Source organism: Bidens hawaiensis, unplaced genomic scaffold, assembly GCF_021521415.1.
Source record: "Bidens hawaiensis isolate Kalapana, Puna unplaced genomic scaffold, B.hawaiensis_p1.1 tig00006520_1, whole genome shotgun sequence".
In the NCBI taxonomy this organism is placed as follows: domain Eukaryota; kingdom Viridiplantae; phylum Streptophyta; class Magnoliopsida; order Asterales; family Asteraceae; genus Bidens; species Bidens hawaiensis.
In genome coordinates this window covers 1,271,877-1,292,286 of record NW_027491437.1, presented here as the reverse complement: position 1 = coordinate 1,292,286, position 20,410 = coordinate 1,271,877, and the positions used below count along the sequence as shown (strand labels likewise).

The window sequence follows — 20,410 nt, the reverse complement described above, 5'->3', positions numbered from 1 at the left end:
TGGTCATGGTTGGTTTTTCAGCTTCTCGATAGTTTTCCCGACAAATATTTTTAAAATGAGAAGTTGAAAAATGGAATCGTTTAGGCGGGGATAACGAGTCAAGGGGACAGGTATACATGTTTCATATCGGCAGCCCATATTTCCAGACATATTGTGAGATTAGCCCCTAAACTTAATACACATATTATATAATAGATATAAAACATGTCTTGGCATTGATTGAGGGAAACCAATATGTTTTACAGAATTAGAACTTGTTTGTCACATGCTTTTCGAGATCTTAATACCATCACCTGTATGGAGATTAGGACTTTAGAAAACCCGTTCCGTACATATTTCCTCACTAAATAAATTCCTTACCCGAATTATCCCCTAGGAGCCTGTTTGGACCATATTCCTTTTTCATTTGCTAAACTGAAAGATGCCGAGACGCGGCTAGACCCTTCGAGTCATACCCGGGATGTATAGTTTGTATTCTTTCAGTTATTTTCTCATGTATTAGAACGATTGATTGTAATTATTTTGATGTTAATATATTAGTATTGATGTCTAGTATTATTGTGCACAACGTCAGTTTAGGTTTATATCGATCAGAACGATTAGTGTGCCAGTTGCTATGATAATTGTTTATAGGATTGTTTTGACCTGTTAATTGTGTGAAAACATACGTTTGCCCTTAGTTGAGCCACACTGGCAGGGACCGTTTGATAACCAGTGCCGTGTGTTAGCGAGCGTGGATGCCTAAGGTTTAACCGGTTAGTCAGTTTGTAGTTGACACAGGATAGTTTATCTGTTATGTGCATGAGTTTGCTGTTAGTTTGCTTACTTGAATTCCCTGGTGTGATTTGCTTTGTTTATGACAAACTGAAAAAAAATTTTCTCTTACTCTTTCAGACTCTCATCACGACTTGACTCAAATTTTCGGGACGAAAATTCTTTAACATGGGAATGATGTGACAATCGTCAATTTCAGGTTAACTCCGTTAACTCAACTCCGTCAATTCAAACTTAAGATCACTAAATCTATAACGCACACTTCATTACATTTAAACTAGGGTTTAAATGACGCTTAACACTTACTACATGTGTAGTCTTTCGGGATTTGCACCGAAACGCAAACAAGTTGACGCAAACGATTGAGGAATAAACGAAAAACGTCAACATAATAATTATGTGATAATTATGTGTTAACGTATGTGTTACTTGATTATATTGTGTGTAATGCTAAACAAGAAACAAGAACTAAGTTAGTTAAGTTAGAAAAACAACACTTGAAAGTAGAGGGACTTGAGTGTAACTTGTGTGTCTATAAATATAACCTTAAAAATTAAACCCTAACTATTATTATTATTAATCCCAACCCGATCGCCCCCCCCTCCCCTTTGCTCCTTGCTGCCGTCGACTTCCACACACACATACATCAAGAAATCAAGTGTTTAATCCAAGAACTAGGTGCTAGGAAGGTATAATTGATCATCCTTTACATTCTTGTAGCTTAATTTTGATGTTTGTTGGGTTAACCACAAACCCTAGACCTGCCGATTTTGTGTATGTAGATAGCTAACATGATTGTGGTTGATTGAATGATGATTTGATAAGTAGATTGAATCTTGTTGCATGTTGATTGTTGTGTCTTTGATTTGAGTACAAACACAAACCCTAATCAAGTATGTAATATGTAATTGATGTGTATGAATGGTGTTTATGGAGTCTAGAGGATTATATGGATACATGATAGTTCATAGATTGTTATTATGTTGAGTTTGGATGCAAACAGATTCTGGACAGAATGTGTATACGATGTTTAAGTGACTGTAACGAAGTGTAAACGTGAAAGTTGGTTGAGATTGTGGGTACTGCAGTAAACTAGGTTGAGTCTAGTTTCTATAAAGTATAAGTTTATAATTTTTGGACAAGTAGAAGTTAACTTTTATGATTTTACAAAAACGTTGTGCAAAGCTGAGCTGTTAGACCTGCTGTTAGGTTATGTTGTAAATGTTATATCTCATGAACTACGAGACCAATTGGGTTGGTTCCACTTCTGGAAGTTGACTCATTGAGTTAGGAACCTAACCCAAGTGGTCTTGCATTTATTGGATTTTTCATTTAACGGGAATTGCAAATAACATTATGTTGTGCATGAATCTGACTGTTATGAGTTTGCTGTAATGATTTGATGATTGTGAGAAAACTATTAGGAATAAAAATGTAATAAAATATGTTCTGGAAACCTAAGACATATGTGCTTCTGTGATGATTTTTGGTAAATTAATTGAGTTGCTATGATCGGTGAAATAGTGCAATCTTTCTAGTAGGATTTCTGTCTCGGTGAAAATAGCTGCTGAGTTTTTGTGAAAATGCATGAAATATGATACTTGCTAATTTATTATCGTGTTTTGACCAAAATGCCCTTACGGGGAATAATTGCTAGTAGTGTACGTTATGAATACATGACACGTATATGATTGCTTACACATGTAACGTATCACAAATACATAGTTAAAGTCACACACGATTCACAAACGAAACACGAAACATGTTATGTGCATAGGTATTGTGTGCCGGGTCTAGAGACTCGATAATATTCCGACACTTAGAAAAATCTCTTTGTTGTTTTAGAACGTTAGAGAGAGTTTTTCGGTGACGCGCATCTTGGTGATTTATTTTGGGAAATTCTTCGCAAACAGTGAGTTTCACTTTCCCCTCTTTAAACTGTTTTCAAACGCTTTTCATTTGGGGGAGATAACATACTCCACAACGCATTTAAGATTTTGTTATAAATTATATATCACTTGTAAAGGCTAAGTGGCAAACGAAATATTTGAAGTCCTGCACATCGAACCGGTTAATATTTAGAATAGCGAGTCACTGTTGAGTAGTACTACTGGGTTTGACAAACCCCACCCAACGCTAAACTCGACTGGAGGTCGAGCGGGTGTAATTTTGGCTAACACGTACCATGGTCTGGAGGACCTGGTGACAAGGCACTTAATAAACGAGTCAGCTTCGGTGTCGAACACTTAGTAATACTTGTTGTATAGATTAGCTACCTATCGATATATAATTTGACATAACACTATCTGGTAACGCAAAACGCCGTAACGTGGTTACGCAAAACGCTTAACGCAAAACGCTGAACGCAAACGCGAAACGATTTATTTTTATATAACTTGAGAACTCACCAACCTTGTGTTGACACTTTTAGTATGTTATTCTCAGGTAGCCGAGGCGGGCGCGCGGTTTAGGAACATGCATTGATTGAAAACGCTTTTGTCCTGCAAACTTATTTTTAACAATTATCTTTGGTTTTAAGTCGTCATGCGTGACGCAACTTTTGATTAAAGGTTTTTACGCTTCCGCATTTAATTACTCGTAAACGTTTTCATGGTTTTGAAACTTTATTTTATGGTTTGATTATAACGGATGATTCCGATCCTGCCAGTTCACACCCTCTGACGGTAAAACTCCGTTAGTGGATTTTGAGGGTGTGACATTGTTTGACTGATAGAATACTTAATTAATTGTTCGTTTAGTATAAAACCCAAATCCATTGGCTAGTGTGATCAGGATTGTTAACTAAGTTACTTCATAAGGTTAGGAATTGATTTCACTTCACACTGACCACATACTCCACGTGGTTCGACACCCTACTTACCTGACTAGCTTAAGGTGATTAGGACACTAGATTTAATTGTTTTTGACTAGATAGTGACAGTCTAGCATCATTAATTTCAGTCTCGCTAAACTAAACAATTGAATTATGCCCACAAGTTTAACAATTTGGTTAAATTTAATAAGAATAATAATTAGTTTTGATAAAAGGGGTTTTTCGAGATTATGTTTATCCACATTTCGATATGCATTTTATTTAGGTCATTTTCGTTTCTTTACACATATCGTTTACCATTGTGAGCAAAGCGAACTTATTTAGTTATTTAATTATTTAAATTCGAGTTTATAAACTGGAGATTGTTACTAAGACTCTAGGAGGGATTATTGACTCTTAATTGGGATTTAAACAAAAGGGAGGGATTATATTTAATCATGCTGCTATACCACCTCCGTTTAACAATAATTACACTCCTTATCCTAGGTTTGCGTGCAATGAATCTCATGAAGATGAGATAGTTTATGGCATTGGTCATGTACCTAAGCAAAACCTATCTGATCCTCACTCATCCTGTAATGTTGACTTTGTTGGTGAAATAGTCAATGCTAACAGTATTTCATCTTGTGAAGCGGGTGGAGTAAGTACTGGTGAGGCTAAGGAGAGTGGTCATCGTGTTTTGGAACCTTAACTTTAATTCTGTTTTGGGTTGTAATAATTTGGATAGTATTTCCGTTAATGACTCTGTTAACTTTGTTCCCTTTTATTTTGTAATTGACGATGAAACTCAACCTGTTTGTGACATTCATCAATTTTGGGTCTTGTTTGTATTCGTTTTTGTATTTGTTTATTATGTAAACCGACCCGATTTGTAAACCGAAGCTTATGTTATAATCAAAATGATGGATTTATGTTACAATATTGTTTCACACTTGTTGGGTCTTGAAAACATCCTATTTTTATTTTTATTTTTATTTATTTATTTATTTATTTTTTGTTGTTTTGTGTTTTTGTCTTGATCCATTTTGCATGAAAACTCTTGTGTCTCACACCCATATTTGACCACCAACATTACCCTATATATACACCACCTTTCCTCTTCATTTTCCCTTGCTACAACTCCAAAAAAAAGAAAAAACTCTCTCAAACATCAAAGATTCATGGTTATCTTCTTAAGTGTTCTTGAAGGTTTTTAGTCTTTCATCTTAATTAGTTTATGTAGCCTTATTAATACTTGTTTATGGTTGTGCAACATATATATAATATATACCCCTTGTTTACCTTTGGTAGTTACTTCTCCGATTCCGGTCGATGAGGTTTCGGACCTCATAAGGCAAGGCTTCATGGAGGACTTCGTGTCCTTGATATATATACATCTATATAACTTGTTCATACATATTAATCTTGCTTATTTTAGTTTGTTGGTCATGTTTACAAGTTCCATGGTTATGGGTTTTTAAGACTCTATGCTTCGGTTTAACCGTAAATAGCTCTAAACCGTCAACCGAACTTTGTTACTAGTTTTGTTAAATAATTGTTTAAACATACTTATTGTTAGATCTAAGTTTCTAAAATCATTTTTACAAATTCTATGGTTATGGGTTTGTAGAATCTTACCTCGGTCTTAACCCGAAACACGATCCGAACCGAAAACCGAACTTTTGTTTAAAGACTTTATTGTTAACTTTTGGTTGTAAAACTTAAAGTATTTTTATTTGTACATTATTATACAAGTTCCTTAGTGTTTGGACATGTGGAAACCATCTATGAACTTGTTGTGAGATGGAAACCGAACCAAACCGATTCTCACTCGCTTAAGACACACAAGTGTGTGTGTTTTTTTTAGCCATCAAGACTTGTATATTTCTTTAAAAATAGTTACAAATTGATTTTTAAATATTTTCTTAAGTACTTGGAAATGTTGGATCCAACTTGATCTCATAACAAAGTTTGGACCAACAAAACCGAACACTCGCTTAACGTGCGTTGTTAGTTCTAAAACAATGGAACTACATACTTGGTTAAGTCTTATTAAATTTTATTGAGTTATCTCATAACATTCAATATTTTGGAAAGTTGACTTTGGGTTTGACCAATTATCAAGACCCGAACTGACAACCCGAACACTCGATAAAAAAAATCGTTTTAGTATCTTTATTCCAAAGGGATTTGCATTCTTGCATTTTACCCACCTTATTACTTAACATAGGTTGAGTAAATATTAAGGTTAGATACTTTAACCCGGTTTCGAGCAAACTTACATTTTTAAAGGGTTATTATTATAAATTCTTAAATAGTTGCATTTTAAACCTTGAACTTTAATTATTTACATTTCTCAACATTTATTTTGTTTAAAGACCTTCAAGACAACCTTTCTAAATTCAATACTTCTTTTCTTTTTAGGCATTGTGCGTTAAACTCGTCGTTCCGACAAATCTCCAAATTATCATCTTTCAAGTTTACTACTTGAAGGTGAGTACTTCATACCCCATTTTTCATCTTATATTTTGGGGGTGACATTTCATACTTATTCAACAAAATCCTTTATATTTGAATCTTAAACCACAAACGTAGTTGTATACTTTACCTAAATAATTGCTCGATTTGGTGTTCTATGCTTATATGCCTATGTGTTTATCGCTTTTGGTTGGTGGAACTATAAAATCCTAGACTATTTGGCATCCCCTTATAGCAAGGTGTCCTTAACGTAATGCAATTAACAATAACTATAAAATCCTAGACTATTTGGCATCCCCTTATAGCTAGGTGTCGCTAATGTGTTTAGCGATATCTATTTATCCAAATTACCACTTATTTATCGTTTCGTATGCAAGTTTTGTGGCTATCTTTATTATATACTAATATGATCAAACTTATGAATTGCTCACCGACCTTTGTGTTGACAAACTTTATTTTATGAAATGTTGCAGATTTGCATCTTGGTTGATTTATGATTGTGAAGAAAACGACATCAAAGACCTTAGGATATTAGTAAAATGAACAATATCAATTTGCCATATTTTGTGATATCTTGTTTATGGTTATTTTATGGATAATTGTTATGTGACATTTTCGATGTTGTGAAATGAAATGAGTTTATTAAATACTGTCACTTTAATTAGTGTCATGTGCTTATGGACAATCGTTACACCTCGGCATGTTCCGCCGCCTTTGGTCGGGGTGTGACACTGTTAAAGATGGTATCTCTTTGCATCCTGGACAGTTTTCATTTGATAAGACTGATAGAACAATTTGTGATGTGGTTGTGGATGGTGAACTTGTTTATATAGAAACTAACGTTTTTCAGAAAGCAAATCAAAATTTTCAAAAACCAAAGCAGTCCATTAATGTGGTTGAAAAGAATGGTGATTTGCTAATTAATGATTCTTGTGAATATTTGGTTGCTAATGCTTGTAATGATTTTAATACGGTTGGTTGTGATGTTATGGCTAAGAATGTTTGTGTTCTTTTAAATATTTCTAATCGTACTTTGAAACTTGGTTGATAATATTTGTGATAAATTGAGTGTTAATGTTGGTGTTGATAATCCAAAGTGTTCGGCTACAAATTGTGAGATTAAGGATGATTCATATAAAACCAAAGTTTTTGAAAATGTTAATCAAGCCAGTACTTCTAGTAAGTATGTTCCACCTCATAACAGACAAGCATTTTCTCAAACAACAAATCAATTTAATCATCCTAAATATGTATATCTTACAAGAACTAATAATTATTTGGGAAATGAAATTTGAATTTGCGTTTTCTATTAGAATAATAACGGATAACGAACTCAAGAACCCATACCCATCTCAAATTTCCATACAGAATAGAATATAAATAAGTGTAAACCTTAAATGTCATTCAAAAACAAAAAACTTTACAACCCCAAATTAATCTCTTACCACCTCTCCTCTCCGAAAATCAAATCACAGTACGTGTTCTTCTAGTTTCTTGCCAGAGATGGAGAAGTATGAGCGTATGATTGAACTTGGCTATGGAAGTTATGGCTTTGAGTGGAAATGCAAAAATAAAGATATCGGTGAACTCGTTGCGATCAAGAAACTCAACAACGAGTACCGAACCGACGTAGAGTGCATGAGGCTAACATAAGTTAAATCACTCCTCAGGATTCGAGATCATCCAAATGTCATAAACTTGAAGGAATTCGTTCGAGAAAACAAGACGTTCTTGGTTTTTGAATATATGGAGTGCGATTTATACAAGTTGATGGTTGTGAGAGTGATGCCGTTATCAGAACCTGAAATCCGAAATGTATGCTTCCAAGCCTTTCAGGGACTCGTGCATTTTCAACGCAAAGGTTTCTTTCACCGTGACCTAAAACCTGAAAGCATTCTTGTTAACAAGAAGAATGTGATCAAGATCGCATGTCTTGGTCTTGCAAGAGAGATTAACTCCAAACGACCCTACACTGCAAACGTGACAAAGCTTTGGTATCGTGCACTGGAAGTTATTCTAGACCCCTACTATACACCAGCTGCTAACATTTGGGACATGGGTGCCATAATGGCGGAATTGTACAAGAATAAAGCCTTGTTTGAAGGCTCATCGAAAGCAAAAGTGTTGTGCAAAATGGTGTGTGTTATAGGTAACTCGGCCCCATGTACGTGGTTCTCCGGGTTGGTCGATCTTGCTAATTTATGTTGTGTGGTACCCCCAATGATCCTGTGTAAGGCCTTGGACCTGGCAGCCCTATTGAACGTTGGATTTACTCATAAACTCAGTTTAACTCAACGGAAGTTTGTACAAAATTTGTAGCAAAAACTAAAACTTCTACATTAACACTTCTTTCTCTAACTAAGCCTTCAATATGAATAGCCTTGTACGCACCTTAAGCTCACCACATCATTAACAATACCTGCATGCATACTAAAAATCAGCTGCACGCTGAGTGAGTTCTAACTTTTCTTTCTTTTCATAAATAATCAATTTTAAACAATTAACACGTTAAACTTTCGTATCCGAATATACATTTAACATAACTTTATTTCTTACACATTCATTTACGCTCTTATCCTTGTCTTCTTCATGCATACCAGAGCATGCACACCGTTCACATATGCTATCTATTCTACTAGTATCCATAGTTGGACAATACGATCACACAATGTGTGTGTGTGTGTGCATTTATTAACCAACATACCATGAAATTATACCACATATGCGCTCATATTTATTAGCTTTCACACTTAGTATCCTAATTAGATCACATATTCATAGTATCGATGACTGGACCACATTCTTCTTGTATCCATAATTGGATCACATTACCATAATATCCATAGCTGGACCATATTTTCCTTGTATTCATAGCTAGACCTACTACCATAGTATCTAAAACTAGACCATATTCTACTTATATTCATAACTGGATCACATTACCATTGTGTCCATAACTGGACCACATTGCACATATATTACTCTATCAGTCAATACCTTGTATCTATAACTAGATCACATAACATAACAACACGTGCCCTAAACATCGTATAGGAATTTAGTCCTTTATTGTGTTCATGTTCGTGCTTTCATGTCCATAACAATACACTATCATGCCCAGAAAAGGAGCATCTATTCATATCCTTAAAAGGAACGTCTACTCATATCCATAAAAGAAACACCTACTCATATCTATAAAAGGAACGTCTACTCATAATTATTAAAGGAACGTCTATTCATATCTATAAAAGAAACATCTACTCGTATCCGTAAAAGGAAGGTCTACTCATATTCATAAAAAGAAACAACTATTCTTATCCATAAAAGGAAGGTCTACTCATATCCATAAAGGAGCATTTATTAAGATCCATAAATGGAATGTCTACTCATATCTATAAAAGAAACATCTATCTATCGTATAAGCACTTACATCCTGCCCATGAGCATTCATGATGTGGACAGAGATATAAGGTACAATGACCTCCCTGATGTCCACGCCATGACCTACTCACATTCTTCATATCACTTGACATGAAAAGAGTTAATTATATTTATTATTAGTTTACCGATTTACTTTCTTATATAAAGCATGTCACATTCATCTTTTACTTTGTTTCGTGAATATGCATACAACCCCAAAAACGTTTAAAGGTGAAAGTGAGGTTAGAACTCACATGGATCCTGTTTCGTTCGAAATTGATGGTGATTTGTTTCTTCAACTGCGCACGGTTAACGTTTAACAGTTAACTGTTAATTAATCATTCTGACAGACTTAACTGGACTTAACTAGCTGTTCTATTTTCGGTTAATTGTGTATAAGCCTACCAACTTTCAAGACAAACCGACATCAAAACTTGGAATATGAGAAATATCCATCAACCATTGCCACCGTACCACAACCTCTCTTGGAATCGCCACCACCATTATCGTATCCGTCACCGCCGGCTGTTGTCATCTGCCGGCAGCCACCATGATAGCAAATATAGCATGTAAACTTATTTTGATCTTTTTGACAGACTTATGAGTTATGACCGATCATATCGATGCCAAATTACAAGTAAAACATCTGAATCACAACACGCTGGCATGCTACTATACCTTTAATACAATAATACAATGAGGTACCATTTATTTATTTCATTGTATGTTCCATTTATTATAAAGTGGTTACTGAAGGCGAGGGTCGTTGTAATCTGTTCTTATGTCTTTTTGACATTTAATTAAGAATGTGCCATACACAAGCTGTATTGTAGGGCCATGTATATATAGACAAGCCTTCACCATATTGCCTTATTTGTTTCTCCTTGTCCAAACACATTAATTTCCCACTGAAAACTGTCTATATGTTATAATGGTAAGTTATAACTCTTGCCAAAAATAATTGCAAAACCATAAGCAATGATCTAATCCTAGATCAAGAAGTAAATTAACAGTAAGACCGGTTTAATACTAATCAGGTAGCTTGGTTGACCGGGAACATTTTACATTTTTTATGTTAAGTGTCAACATGATAACAACGCTTTAACATAAAAGAAGTCCAATTACAACAATAATGTTAATCTAAAGTTTTTAATAACAAGATATAAGAAGTTACGAGCACTAATTATAAATCGACTTTGTGCATGCATTATAAACTTGTTTGACTCATTCCCGCAACTCAATTCTTTATTGGCTGGCTGGATTTTGCTAAAGATTCAAAACTTTAATGCAAATTTTGATTAAGACTTTTAGGTCTCCGTCTTTATTTTTAAGACAATGCGAATGCATACATACAACATACTTATCATGGCTCATGCCAGTCAACTATGAAAAGCTATGTATCAACAATCAAATTAAATGCAATATTTAGGTTGCAAGAATACTAATCGATTATCGGCCAGTCACTTTTAACCAAAATACCAAACCCGACCCGAGAAAACACTAACCCTAAATTGGGTCATTTACCTGTTCTAATTTTTAGGTTTCGGGTCAATTCGAATTAGGAATACTTCTACTTCAACCACAAAACTCTGAAGACTAGGACTGTATAAATACATAATCCAATAAATTGATAAATGTAATTTTATTGTTATTTTAGATGTTTGTTTATGTTATATCTGAAAATTCTAATACTTATTTTATTTGATTTTTTTTAATATAGCATTAGAAAATGGAGGAACAAGTAAAAAATCGAACATGAAGACTAAAGACGTTTACGTTCGATCTTTTTCTTTATCATTAGACCTTTTTTTCAAGTTTACTTTTTTAGGGATTGTATTTTTGGGTAATGTTGGCTTTTTATTTGGTTACCTACGATTACAAGTGAAGAAAATTGTGTTAGGATTTTTAGCATTTGACTTTTCTTTCGGTCAAATATTTGAACCCCGATTAACCTAACATGATAAAACCCAAACCCAAATAAACTGAACCTGAAAAAATCGTGACGGGTTTGAGTCGGGTTTTGGGTTTGAATTTAAAAATCTAAAACCCCAAAAACCCGACCCGAGAAACTCGAAATCCAAAATTTCAACCCCAAAACACCATCTTTTTAAATGTTTAGTACCGTTTCGGGTGAAATACCTTTTTTTCCCCTTATGGAATGAGTAAATTGGAAATTTTAATTTGGAGTTTTTGTAAAATCTTTAATATCCCCATGTTAAGCGTTGGCCCACTAAATACTAAATACCCTTTTGGTATCTGAATTTCCATTACTTAGAAAGAGTGTTAAGTGGTGGCTCAATGTAAGTCTGTTTTATATCTGTCTCAACGACATTTTAATTAAATCAATAATTTATAGAAAGCTCATAAAGAAAGCAAAATGGGACCATGAGTGATTGAGATAGATGCTGGTTCTAGTTGTATGAGATGGAAAAGGAATAGTGTAATAGAAATCTATCAAGCAAAGAATATAACATTTTTTTTCCTTTCTTTCTAAGTTTCTCCCTTTGTTTTGTTAAGATTAAAGATGTTATATTTCATAGAAACCTTATTGTATTTGAAATGTAACACCATAAAATTTAATATCTTGATGTATGGTTTGTAGTCTTTGCTATTTATGATTATATTTTTGGAATTAAAGTCCTTTGAAAAGGTGCATGTCTAATTTTCAATTTTGGAGGCGGCTACACTTGCAAAACTCATGAAATTGGTAGGGTTCCATGCCCTAAGCAAGTTGTATTGTAGGTTCATATAGTCCGTAAGGACCTTAACCACACAATCTCTCACCCACACACTTAATTCATATGGTGGCTATTCATAAAATTGTTGGGACCTACTTTTCTCAATTGTTTCTCTTATGCAAGGCTTACTCTATTATTGATTGGTTAAAAGTAACAATATATTCACTATCAGAGCAGTTGCGATTTCCCCTTAACTTTTATTACACTTATGTTAGTGGACCAGGGTGAACACCTTTTTCAACTTCTTGTAGTTGAACTATTGTGTCTTTATAACTTTTAATTTGAGTTGAAAAACACATCTCATATATGATGGCATATAGAAAGTACGTGTTTACAAACATACCATGTAGCAAGTGTTGTTATTATGGAATCATTAAGTGTTTACCTTTATAGTATCAGAGCTCGCTAAGGCTTGATCCACGCTTGCAAAATGAACTTCATGGAATGACAACGATACTCTGATATCATTATCTCTGCAACAACGGTGATCGAGGACAAGTCCAAAGTGGGTTGTCGGGGCCGGCCACCGTTAAATCCCTTCTATCCAACTATTCATGTTGCTTGGAAAATTGATTATCTTTTAAACACCTCCAATTTATTTTGAAACCATTGCAAATGTTAAGTGGAAGACTGATTTTTGTTGCAACCCTAATTTCTCTCCAAATTGGTACAACCTGGAAAGTTTGTTATGTAAACCGATGGCCAATTATTTATAGATCAATCTTTTGATATTAATTTCTTACATCGTAGAAGGTTGTTTCAAACTATTACCTCGACCAAACCAACTTTATTCACTTTTTGTCACCACGTCCGCTTCTTGTGAATTATGGAACGACTTGAAAATCCATTTGATTTGAGTTTTTCAACGCAGTTTATTTCTTCATGTATCTCATACACTTGGTTTGTAGTTATCTTGTTGAGCTAACTAAAGAGGTGAGGGTTTGCCGAAAGCCTAGGCTCACTATAATCGGTAGAAAAGATAACGTTATGCATGCTATACTTGGTCTTCTGTCATTGATTATATGTGCTATTAGTATTTCCTCAATTGGTATTAAAGAAAAGGTTGTATTTCATTGCATGGCAAACAACATAACTATTGATTTAATGTAAAGTGTAATTAGAAAACACCATAACTAATGTGTGACAAGAAAGAAAAAGATTGCAAATTTATTTATTATTATAGATAGTCACAACTAAAGCGATGATAATCTTAACAAAATAAGTAAAGAATCACATTTGAAAAAAGAAATCATTAATAAATTATTAAAATATTATTTTATTTTCATTTTGATTAATTCCAAACCAAACTCCCACTATATATCCACGAGATACATGAAGAATAACATCTTCCTAAACTTTACTCAAGTCACATGCATAGAAGAAGTATACAACACAACAAAAGTTAACAATCCATCCATCCAAATTCCTTACTTTTTCCACCTTCTTCCTCCCATAACATTCCCACCACATTACACACATCTTCCTCAATGGCCATTGTATATCTTTTACTATTTTCCTTGTTATCTTTCAACTTTGTGTTATTAGCTTCATCACTAAGACCAGTTCATCCTATCAACAAAAATGGTGGACATAGGCAGCCAATCCGTCAGTCGAACCAATCCGAATGTGCTTTGTTCATGGGCTCATGGGTCCACGACGAATCCTACCCGATTTACCACGCTTCTGCTTGCCCTGGCATTATTGATGCAGAGTTCAATTGCCAAATGTATGGCCGACCTGACTCGAATTACCTCAAGTATCGATGGAAACCCGCCAATTGTGAGCTACCCAGGTTAATTTCGTATCCCGGTTCTTTGGTTAATCATTTAATTCTAAGAGCTGATAAGTTCGGGCAAATAACATAATATTTTTTTCTCATAAAAGCCCTTTAACCATTTTCTACCATTTTCTACGTATAGCATATCTTTTGTTATTTCTGTTTAAAGTCCCTAAACAATATTTTGCAAATAAAAAACAACATATTTTCTGTTTTTACTGTATAAGTCACCATGTTAAATTTGAAAAAGAAAACCTCTTAGTTATTATTAGATTTAATAATGAAAATATTATTCGACAAATTTACAACTTTTTAACGATTTTAAAATATGTTTTTAGGTTAATTTTGCAACCCAATTCTGGTTAATCAGTTAATTGTAAGTAGTAAGAGTTGATGAAATTATTATTATTATTATTATTATTATTATTATTATTAAAGATTTGTATTACTTTTTGGGGTGACCAGATTCAACGGGCTGGATTTTCTTACAAAAATGAGAGGGAAAACGGTAATGTTCGTGGGAGATTCACTGGGTAAGAACCAATGGGAGTCGTTGATTTGTATGACGTGGTCGGCGGTGCACGGGATGCCCACCAAGAAAATTTTAGGGGATCCGCTCTCCACATTTAAGTTTCTGGTAAAGTGTTTAATTAATTAAAATTTTAATCATGGTGTATTGGTGCGTGAACGAGTTGAGCCGAGCTCAAGCTTGAGCTCTTGTCGTCTTAACTTACTGGAGCTTGAGCTTGACTAGTTTATTACTTACTAGTTAAATTATATATGTTTTTTATTAATTTTGTATGTTTTGAGAAAAACCATAAGCAAGCCTAAGTTTAGCTTGAGCTTCGTGTAGTACCTTAAACATGCTAAGGCTTGGCTCGAGCTCGGTTGTGAAGTGTGAGATAATTAAAAAATCCAAATAAGAAAAATTTTAAAATACACAAGGTTATATTTCGGACTCGATAACTAAACGAGTTTTATTTGATGTTGTAGTTTTTACTTTTTATTGGCCCAAGAGTGTAATTTACTGATTTGAATTTGGTGACAATGAATTTAGGATTATGGGGTGGATGTGTCATTTTACCGGGCACCGTATTTGGTGGATATTGATGCTGTCGGTGGCCGTAGAGTGCTTAAGTTGGAGGATATTACAAAGAATTCAAAGGCGTGGATGGCTGCCGACGTGTTGTTGTTTAACACCGGTCATTGGTGGACTCATAAAGGCTCACTTCAAGGGTTAGTACTTTTTATTATTTTTATATATTGCATGGTATGCAACAACAATCTGGAGAAACAAAATATATTATTTATGAATTGAAATAAGATTCAATATTTATTTTATCTTTCTTAAAACTTAAAAGAATTATGATCAAATTTTGTTGTGTATAAAAAAGCTAAAATTTTATAGATTAACAATTCATTTTTATTTTCTTTTTAAAAACATGTTTTTATTTACATAGCACTAGCACATATATCAATTTTTAATGACTAGTCAAACACTCTATCCCTACGTCTAAATAAGTAATAATACTTTTTATAATAACTACAGGATTCAAACTCACACCTTTTGAATAAGGAAAGCTTTACCCTAACTCTTTTGTACCACTAGTTCAAAAGTCCTTTGGTACGTAGCACATATATTGTGAGTAAAAATTAAATTAAATCACCGATAAAAATAAAAGGACATAACATGTTTCTTTTAACTCCCGTAATAATTTGGTTTGACGGCATTGACGTCTCTTTATCCTAGGGGACCAGTCTTCAGTATTCGTAACGCTATTAGGTGGATTTAATAGGTGTACGCTAGGAACAATTAAGACAGATAAAGTTTTCTAAATCGATACTTTTATACTACATTTCTTTTTATATATATTCTTTTGTTTCATCTCATGTTAATTAATAATGATTTCCATGAATGCTTTTCATAAAACGTTTTTTATATAAAAGGACAAGTTAAGTTAGTTCATGCAACATTTTTGAACATATATCACTTTTATAAAAGCATTAACATATTTACGAATTATATCATTTTTAAATTTTTTATTATTCTAACTCGTATAATACACGGCTATCAGTAGATGCTTATTAATACGGACCAAATTGAGTATTAACTTGGTGGTGGTGCAGGTGGGACAGGATGGAGTCAGGCGGGTCACTTTATGAAGATATGGATCGGGTGGTTGCACTGGACACAGCCCTGAAAACATGGGCCCAATGGGCTGATTCACATGTTGAATCCACTAACACTCGAATATTCTTCCAATCCGTTTCTCCTACTCACTACAAGTACGTATTTCCAATCTGTCATGGTTCAAATGCATTATTATCAACATTTTTTATTTAATAAAATAAAATATGTTGGTAAATAAACGTGAGAAAAGGATAGTGTCGGCTGGTAGATCCATAGGATGGTCCATCAACCATAATGGGTTAACCAATAAGTAGCTGTTCAAAACTTCAATTTGGGTCCATTATTATTAGCCCCTGATTTCTAGCCACAGTTATATATCTTTAAGAGGTTACCATGTATGTTAGGTGCCAATTTAAAGTTCACCTTTAATATGATTAGTAGGACCGATTAAACAAGAAACTTTAAGATAGCCGCTTAAGACACACGACGATCAACCTGCTTTAAATCAGGAACGGGTTAGGTGAAGTAGGATTAAACAAGAAACTTTAAGATAGCCGCTTAAGACACACGACGATCAACCCGCTTTAAACCAAGAACGGGTTAGGTGAAGTAGGAGTGTAGGACTAGATCTAACGAAGAAGCACAACTTGACTTTTTATTTAACATATATGAAGGAATTTATATTGGATTATTGGGCCGATATGACCCTTAGGCATTAAAGTCAAAATCTCGGCTAAATATTAACGGGTTCATTTCTTTTGAGGTTAAATGTTAGCGAGCCTAAGCCTAAATTAAATATAATTAATCTCTTCCATACTTGTTGAATTTGATGATAGTGTTTAATAACACCGTATACATTAAGCAAAACCATCCCGTATTTTAAGGATTAACCGGTCAGGCTGATTAAACCAGCACAAAACGCTTCAACTTTTGGTATAACTTATATGGCATTGCATAAAAGTAACAAAGGAAGACGTCTATATAATATGTTAAAAACTTATGATTTATTTAAAAGGAATTATTAGACTAAATATATAACAATAAAATACACAAATACTTTAAATGTTATAGGTGGTAAAGATATCCAATATGGAATAACAAATTAATTGAGTGGTTGATGTTATTCACACTTTGCATCTCTTGCGTGTTACCTTTTTTTGCATTAAATCAATCAACGGTTTTTGCAACTTCTTGTTCCATAATTATTAACTTACTCGTCGGTGGAAACCTTTACAGCCCATCGGAATGGAGCGTCGGTGCCACGAGCATCGGAAAAAGTTGTTACGGTGAGACAAGCCCGACAAGCGGGTCCACCTACCCTGGGATATACCCGGGCCAAATGAGGGTCATTGACACAGTGATTCGGGAAATGAAATACCCAGCATATATACTCGATATTACAACCTTGTCAGCGATGAGAAAAGATGCGCACCCATCAATTTACTCGGGTGATTTAAGCCCGCGTCAACGGGCTAACCCGGACCACTCGGCTGATTGTAGTCATTGGTGTCTTCCTGGCTTGCCTGACACGTGGAACCAACTCTTTTACACTGCTTTGTTGTTTTAGCATTATGTGTCTGATTTGCATGTATAGGTGGTTTATGAAAATGTATTATAGTTTTTTTTTCCTTATTGGGATGAATTAAGGTTATGGTTTTTAGAAGTTTTTAACATTTTATGCACTTTCAATCACGTGTAATTTGTGTAACTTGGTAACTTCTTGTTAATCATATATGTTTTTGTATCTAATGGTGTGAAGTAGCCGAAACTAAACCCGTCTAGATTCAAGTTTTGCTTGTTTAAATGAAGAAAGCTCGAGTACGATTCTTTTCCAGTTCTATATGTAAGATCAAGTTTGGCCTCGTGAGCGCCTTTTAAACTTCATGTTTATCGTTTATTAATCATATCTCTTACTTCCCATGCATCATATAAGTAGGTGGAGCTGTAAAGATAACCCAAGCTAAGTAAGGGATCATTTTTTTTTTTTTGTATTTGTTATAATTAATAAGATTATTGTATTTATTTGAATAATAGGCACCTTTAGCCTTGATAGTATATATCCGTACTAGGCTTATGAAGCATGAACTCAAGTCTATTTTAATTAAAAAAAAAAAGCTTTAATTTAGGCTCAAGTTTGTTTAAGCTTGACTCGGTGAGTTGGTTCGAGCTACAGTGTTCATCATGTCAATCTTGGGTTATTAGCCTATTTAAACTTTAAAACTTTTAAACAGATGTCGAATTGTTATTGGTTCAAAAACTCAAATTGGGTCTGATTCATACAACAACATTTGTCAAAAATAAATAATATATGTGTGCGTATAATAAGTATTTTTTTATAAAAATGAAACTTATATAACTCCAATTCGTATAATTGGGTGGTTGATCAGTTTGAAATTCATTGATTTAAACTCGACTCGAAAACAGACATCATACTTTGGTTCGGGTAAGGAACTGACTCGAATATACAAAACCCTAACACGAATACATATAGTGAATTTGAATTGAATTTTGAGTTTCTAAATATGATTTAAATAATAAACACCTCTAATTAAAACTTTTAATAATCCGGTCTTTGAGTTTGCTCATTCGTTATTGTTTATAAAAGATTGTTTAATTGTTTTGGCGTTTTCCGTTCAAAAAAAATTGTTAGGCCCTTTTTATTCACAACTTTTGTTTCGTGGGCCTTTTTATTCATACTCACGTATTATATTGATTGGGCCTTTATAATCCTAATTATTTTCAACCGTCTATTTCTAAAACACTAATGTATTCTCAACCATCAGATTAATCTTTTCAAATTCTATTTAACAAGCCTTCTCTTCCATACAATCTTAACTTTATCTAACTCCCAATTAGGTTAGGTTAAACACCAAAACATGTTTTCCTGTTCATATGTTTTTATGGCTTCGCTTATCTGGTCGGCATGAATTTAATCCGTTTCTGTTTGACTCGTTCCCTAGAAGCAACATTAATTGTGCTGTTTCAAATTTTATTATAATTTTCAATCTATTATGTTGAAGAACGCATTGTGGCAGCTACATAGGTTATGATGTTACACTAGGGGTTTAGAATTTTTTTAATTAATACTGGTACGGTACCGATACTATATTAAATTGGTACTGATGGTACTTGGTTTTCTCATGTTTTTACTATTTCCAATAGTATTTTTTGGTACTTTCAATTGTATTGGTATTGATCTATACCGAACCAAAACATTTACAATAATTTTCCTGGTGTACTAATGTTATTCCTATTTTATATGTGCTTTTGTGATATTGGAATTAATTATGCATATGATTTGGGGAGTAATTGACACTGATGAGCCAATACAAACCTGTAATGATTTGCGAGCATGATCGCAACTTATTATGAACATCTAAGGGACCGAGTCAATATATTATTCTGAATCTTTTTATTTGAACAATTTGTGGCTTTTTTAATATGAGAATGAGAATTTTGGTTAAACTAATTAGTGTTTCCATTATTCTATGGAGTGAAGCCTAGAAAAAAATGTTCCCCTCGCTATCCGGTGTTACGGTTAATGTTGCATTTGGACTTGGGAAACTACATCGGCAAATTAATTGTTGAATTTTTAAGGTTTTAATTGTTATAAACGTTTTTCTTATTTTATTTTATGAAGTGTTTGTGTGAGGGCTAGTGACATTGAGCACAAAAAAGGAATTGATTTTCATAAATTGAAGGTATAGAACATGTAATTGAGCTGTGCTTATGATTATCAAATCAAGTCGAAGCAAGATATACGATTTTTGCTATATGAAACCTTGATTTTGGGTATTGTTGTTTGATGTAAAATACATGGAAAGTACTTAAGAGATTTTAGGTTTATATTGAATTTAGATGATCTAGTTATTATATTGTTAATGATGCCAGTTAAACTACTTATATTGCATTGATGGTGTTTTTTTATAATGTATGCTGGTGCCATCGGTAAATGGTTAGATCATGTTGATATCAAAACCCTTAAAACTTCGAATGTCGGAAGATAGCGTAAATTCGAATTTTCTTATTCAAGTGTAGTAGCCAATAGCATTAAATGATTTATAAGTACGTATGGATTGTTCATATTTTTTTTTGTCAGGCCTAATTTTACTTGAACGTAGGGCTGCAAACGAGTCGAACGAACACGAACAAGGCCTTGTTCATATTCGTTCGCTAAGAAAATAATGTGTTCATGAACGGTTCATAAACACTTACCGAGCGAGATTTTATGATCGTGTTCGTTCACTAAGGAAATTAATGAGTTCACAAACGTTTCACGA

At 33.8% G+C, this 20,410-nt stretch overlaps 1 protein-coding gene, 2 non-coding genes and 1 pseudogene across 4 annotated transcripts; all 4 read left to right on the top strand.

Annotated features, from left to right (window-relative positions):
• Window positions 1–7,567: 7,567 nt before the first annotated feature.
• Window positions 7,568–8,383, top strand: LOC143632697 (cyclin-dependent kinase F-4 pseudogene; annotated as a pseudogene).
• A 5,345-nt stretch (window positions 8,384–13,728) lies between these two features.
• LOC143632650 (protein PMR5-like) lies at window positions 13,729–17,830 on the top strand. Of its 2 annotated transcripts, XM_077101114.1 has the most exons (5): window positions 13,729–14,014; window positions 14,465–14,636; window positions 15,057–15,235; window positions 16,127–16,285; window positions 17,367–17,830. In XM_077101114.1, the coding sequence occupies exons 1-5, from the start codon at window positions 13,860–13,862 to the stop codon at window positions 17,695–17,697; spliced, it is 996 nt and encodes a 331-aa protein (XP_076957229.1). In that variant the 5' UTR covers window positions 13,729–13,859; the 3' UTR covers window positions 17,698–17,830. The 2 variants fall into 2 exon arrangements, with proteins under 2 accessions (XP_076957229.1, XP_076957231.1); XM_077101116.1 differs by lacking the exon at window positions 16,127–16,285.
• Window positions 17,831–19,438: 1,608 nt separating this feature from the next.
• Window positions 19,439–19,524, top strand: LOC143632700 (small nucleolar RNA SNORD25). Its single transcript, XR_013153554.1, has one exon. It is a non-coding gene; the product is annotated as a small nucleolar RNA SNORD25 (small nucleolar RNA).
• Window positions 19,525–19,557: 33 nt separating this feature from the next.
• LOC143632706 (small nucleolar RNA snoR136) lies at window positions 19,558–19,702 on the top strand. The gene has a single exon (XR_013153559.1). It is a non-coding gene; the product is annotated as a small nucleolar RNA snoR136 (small nucleolar RNA).
• Window positions 19,703–20,410: the final 708 nt, after the last annotated feature.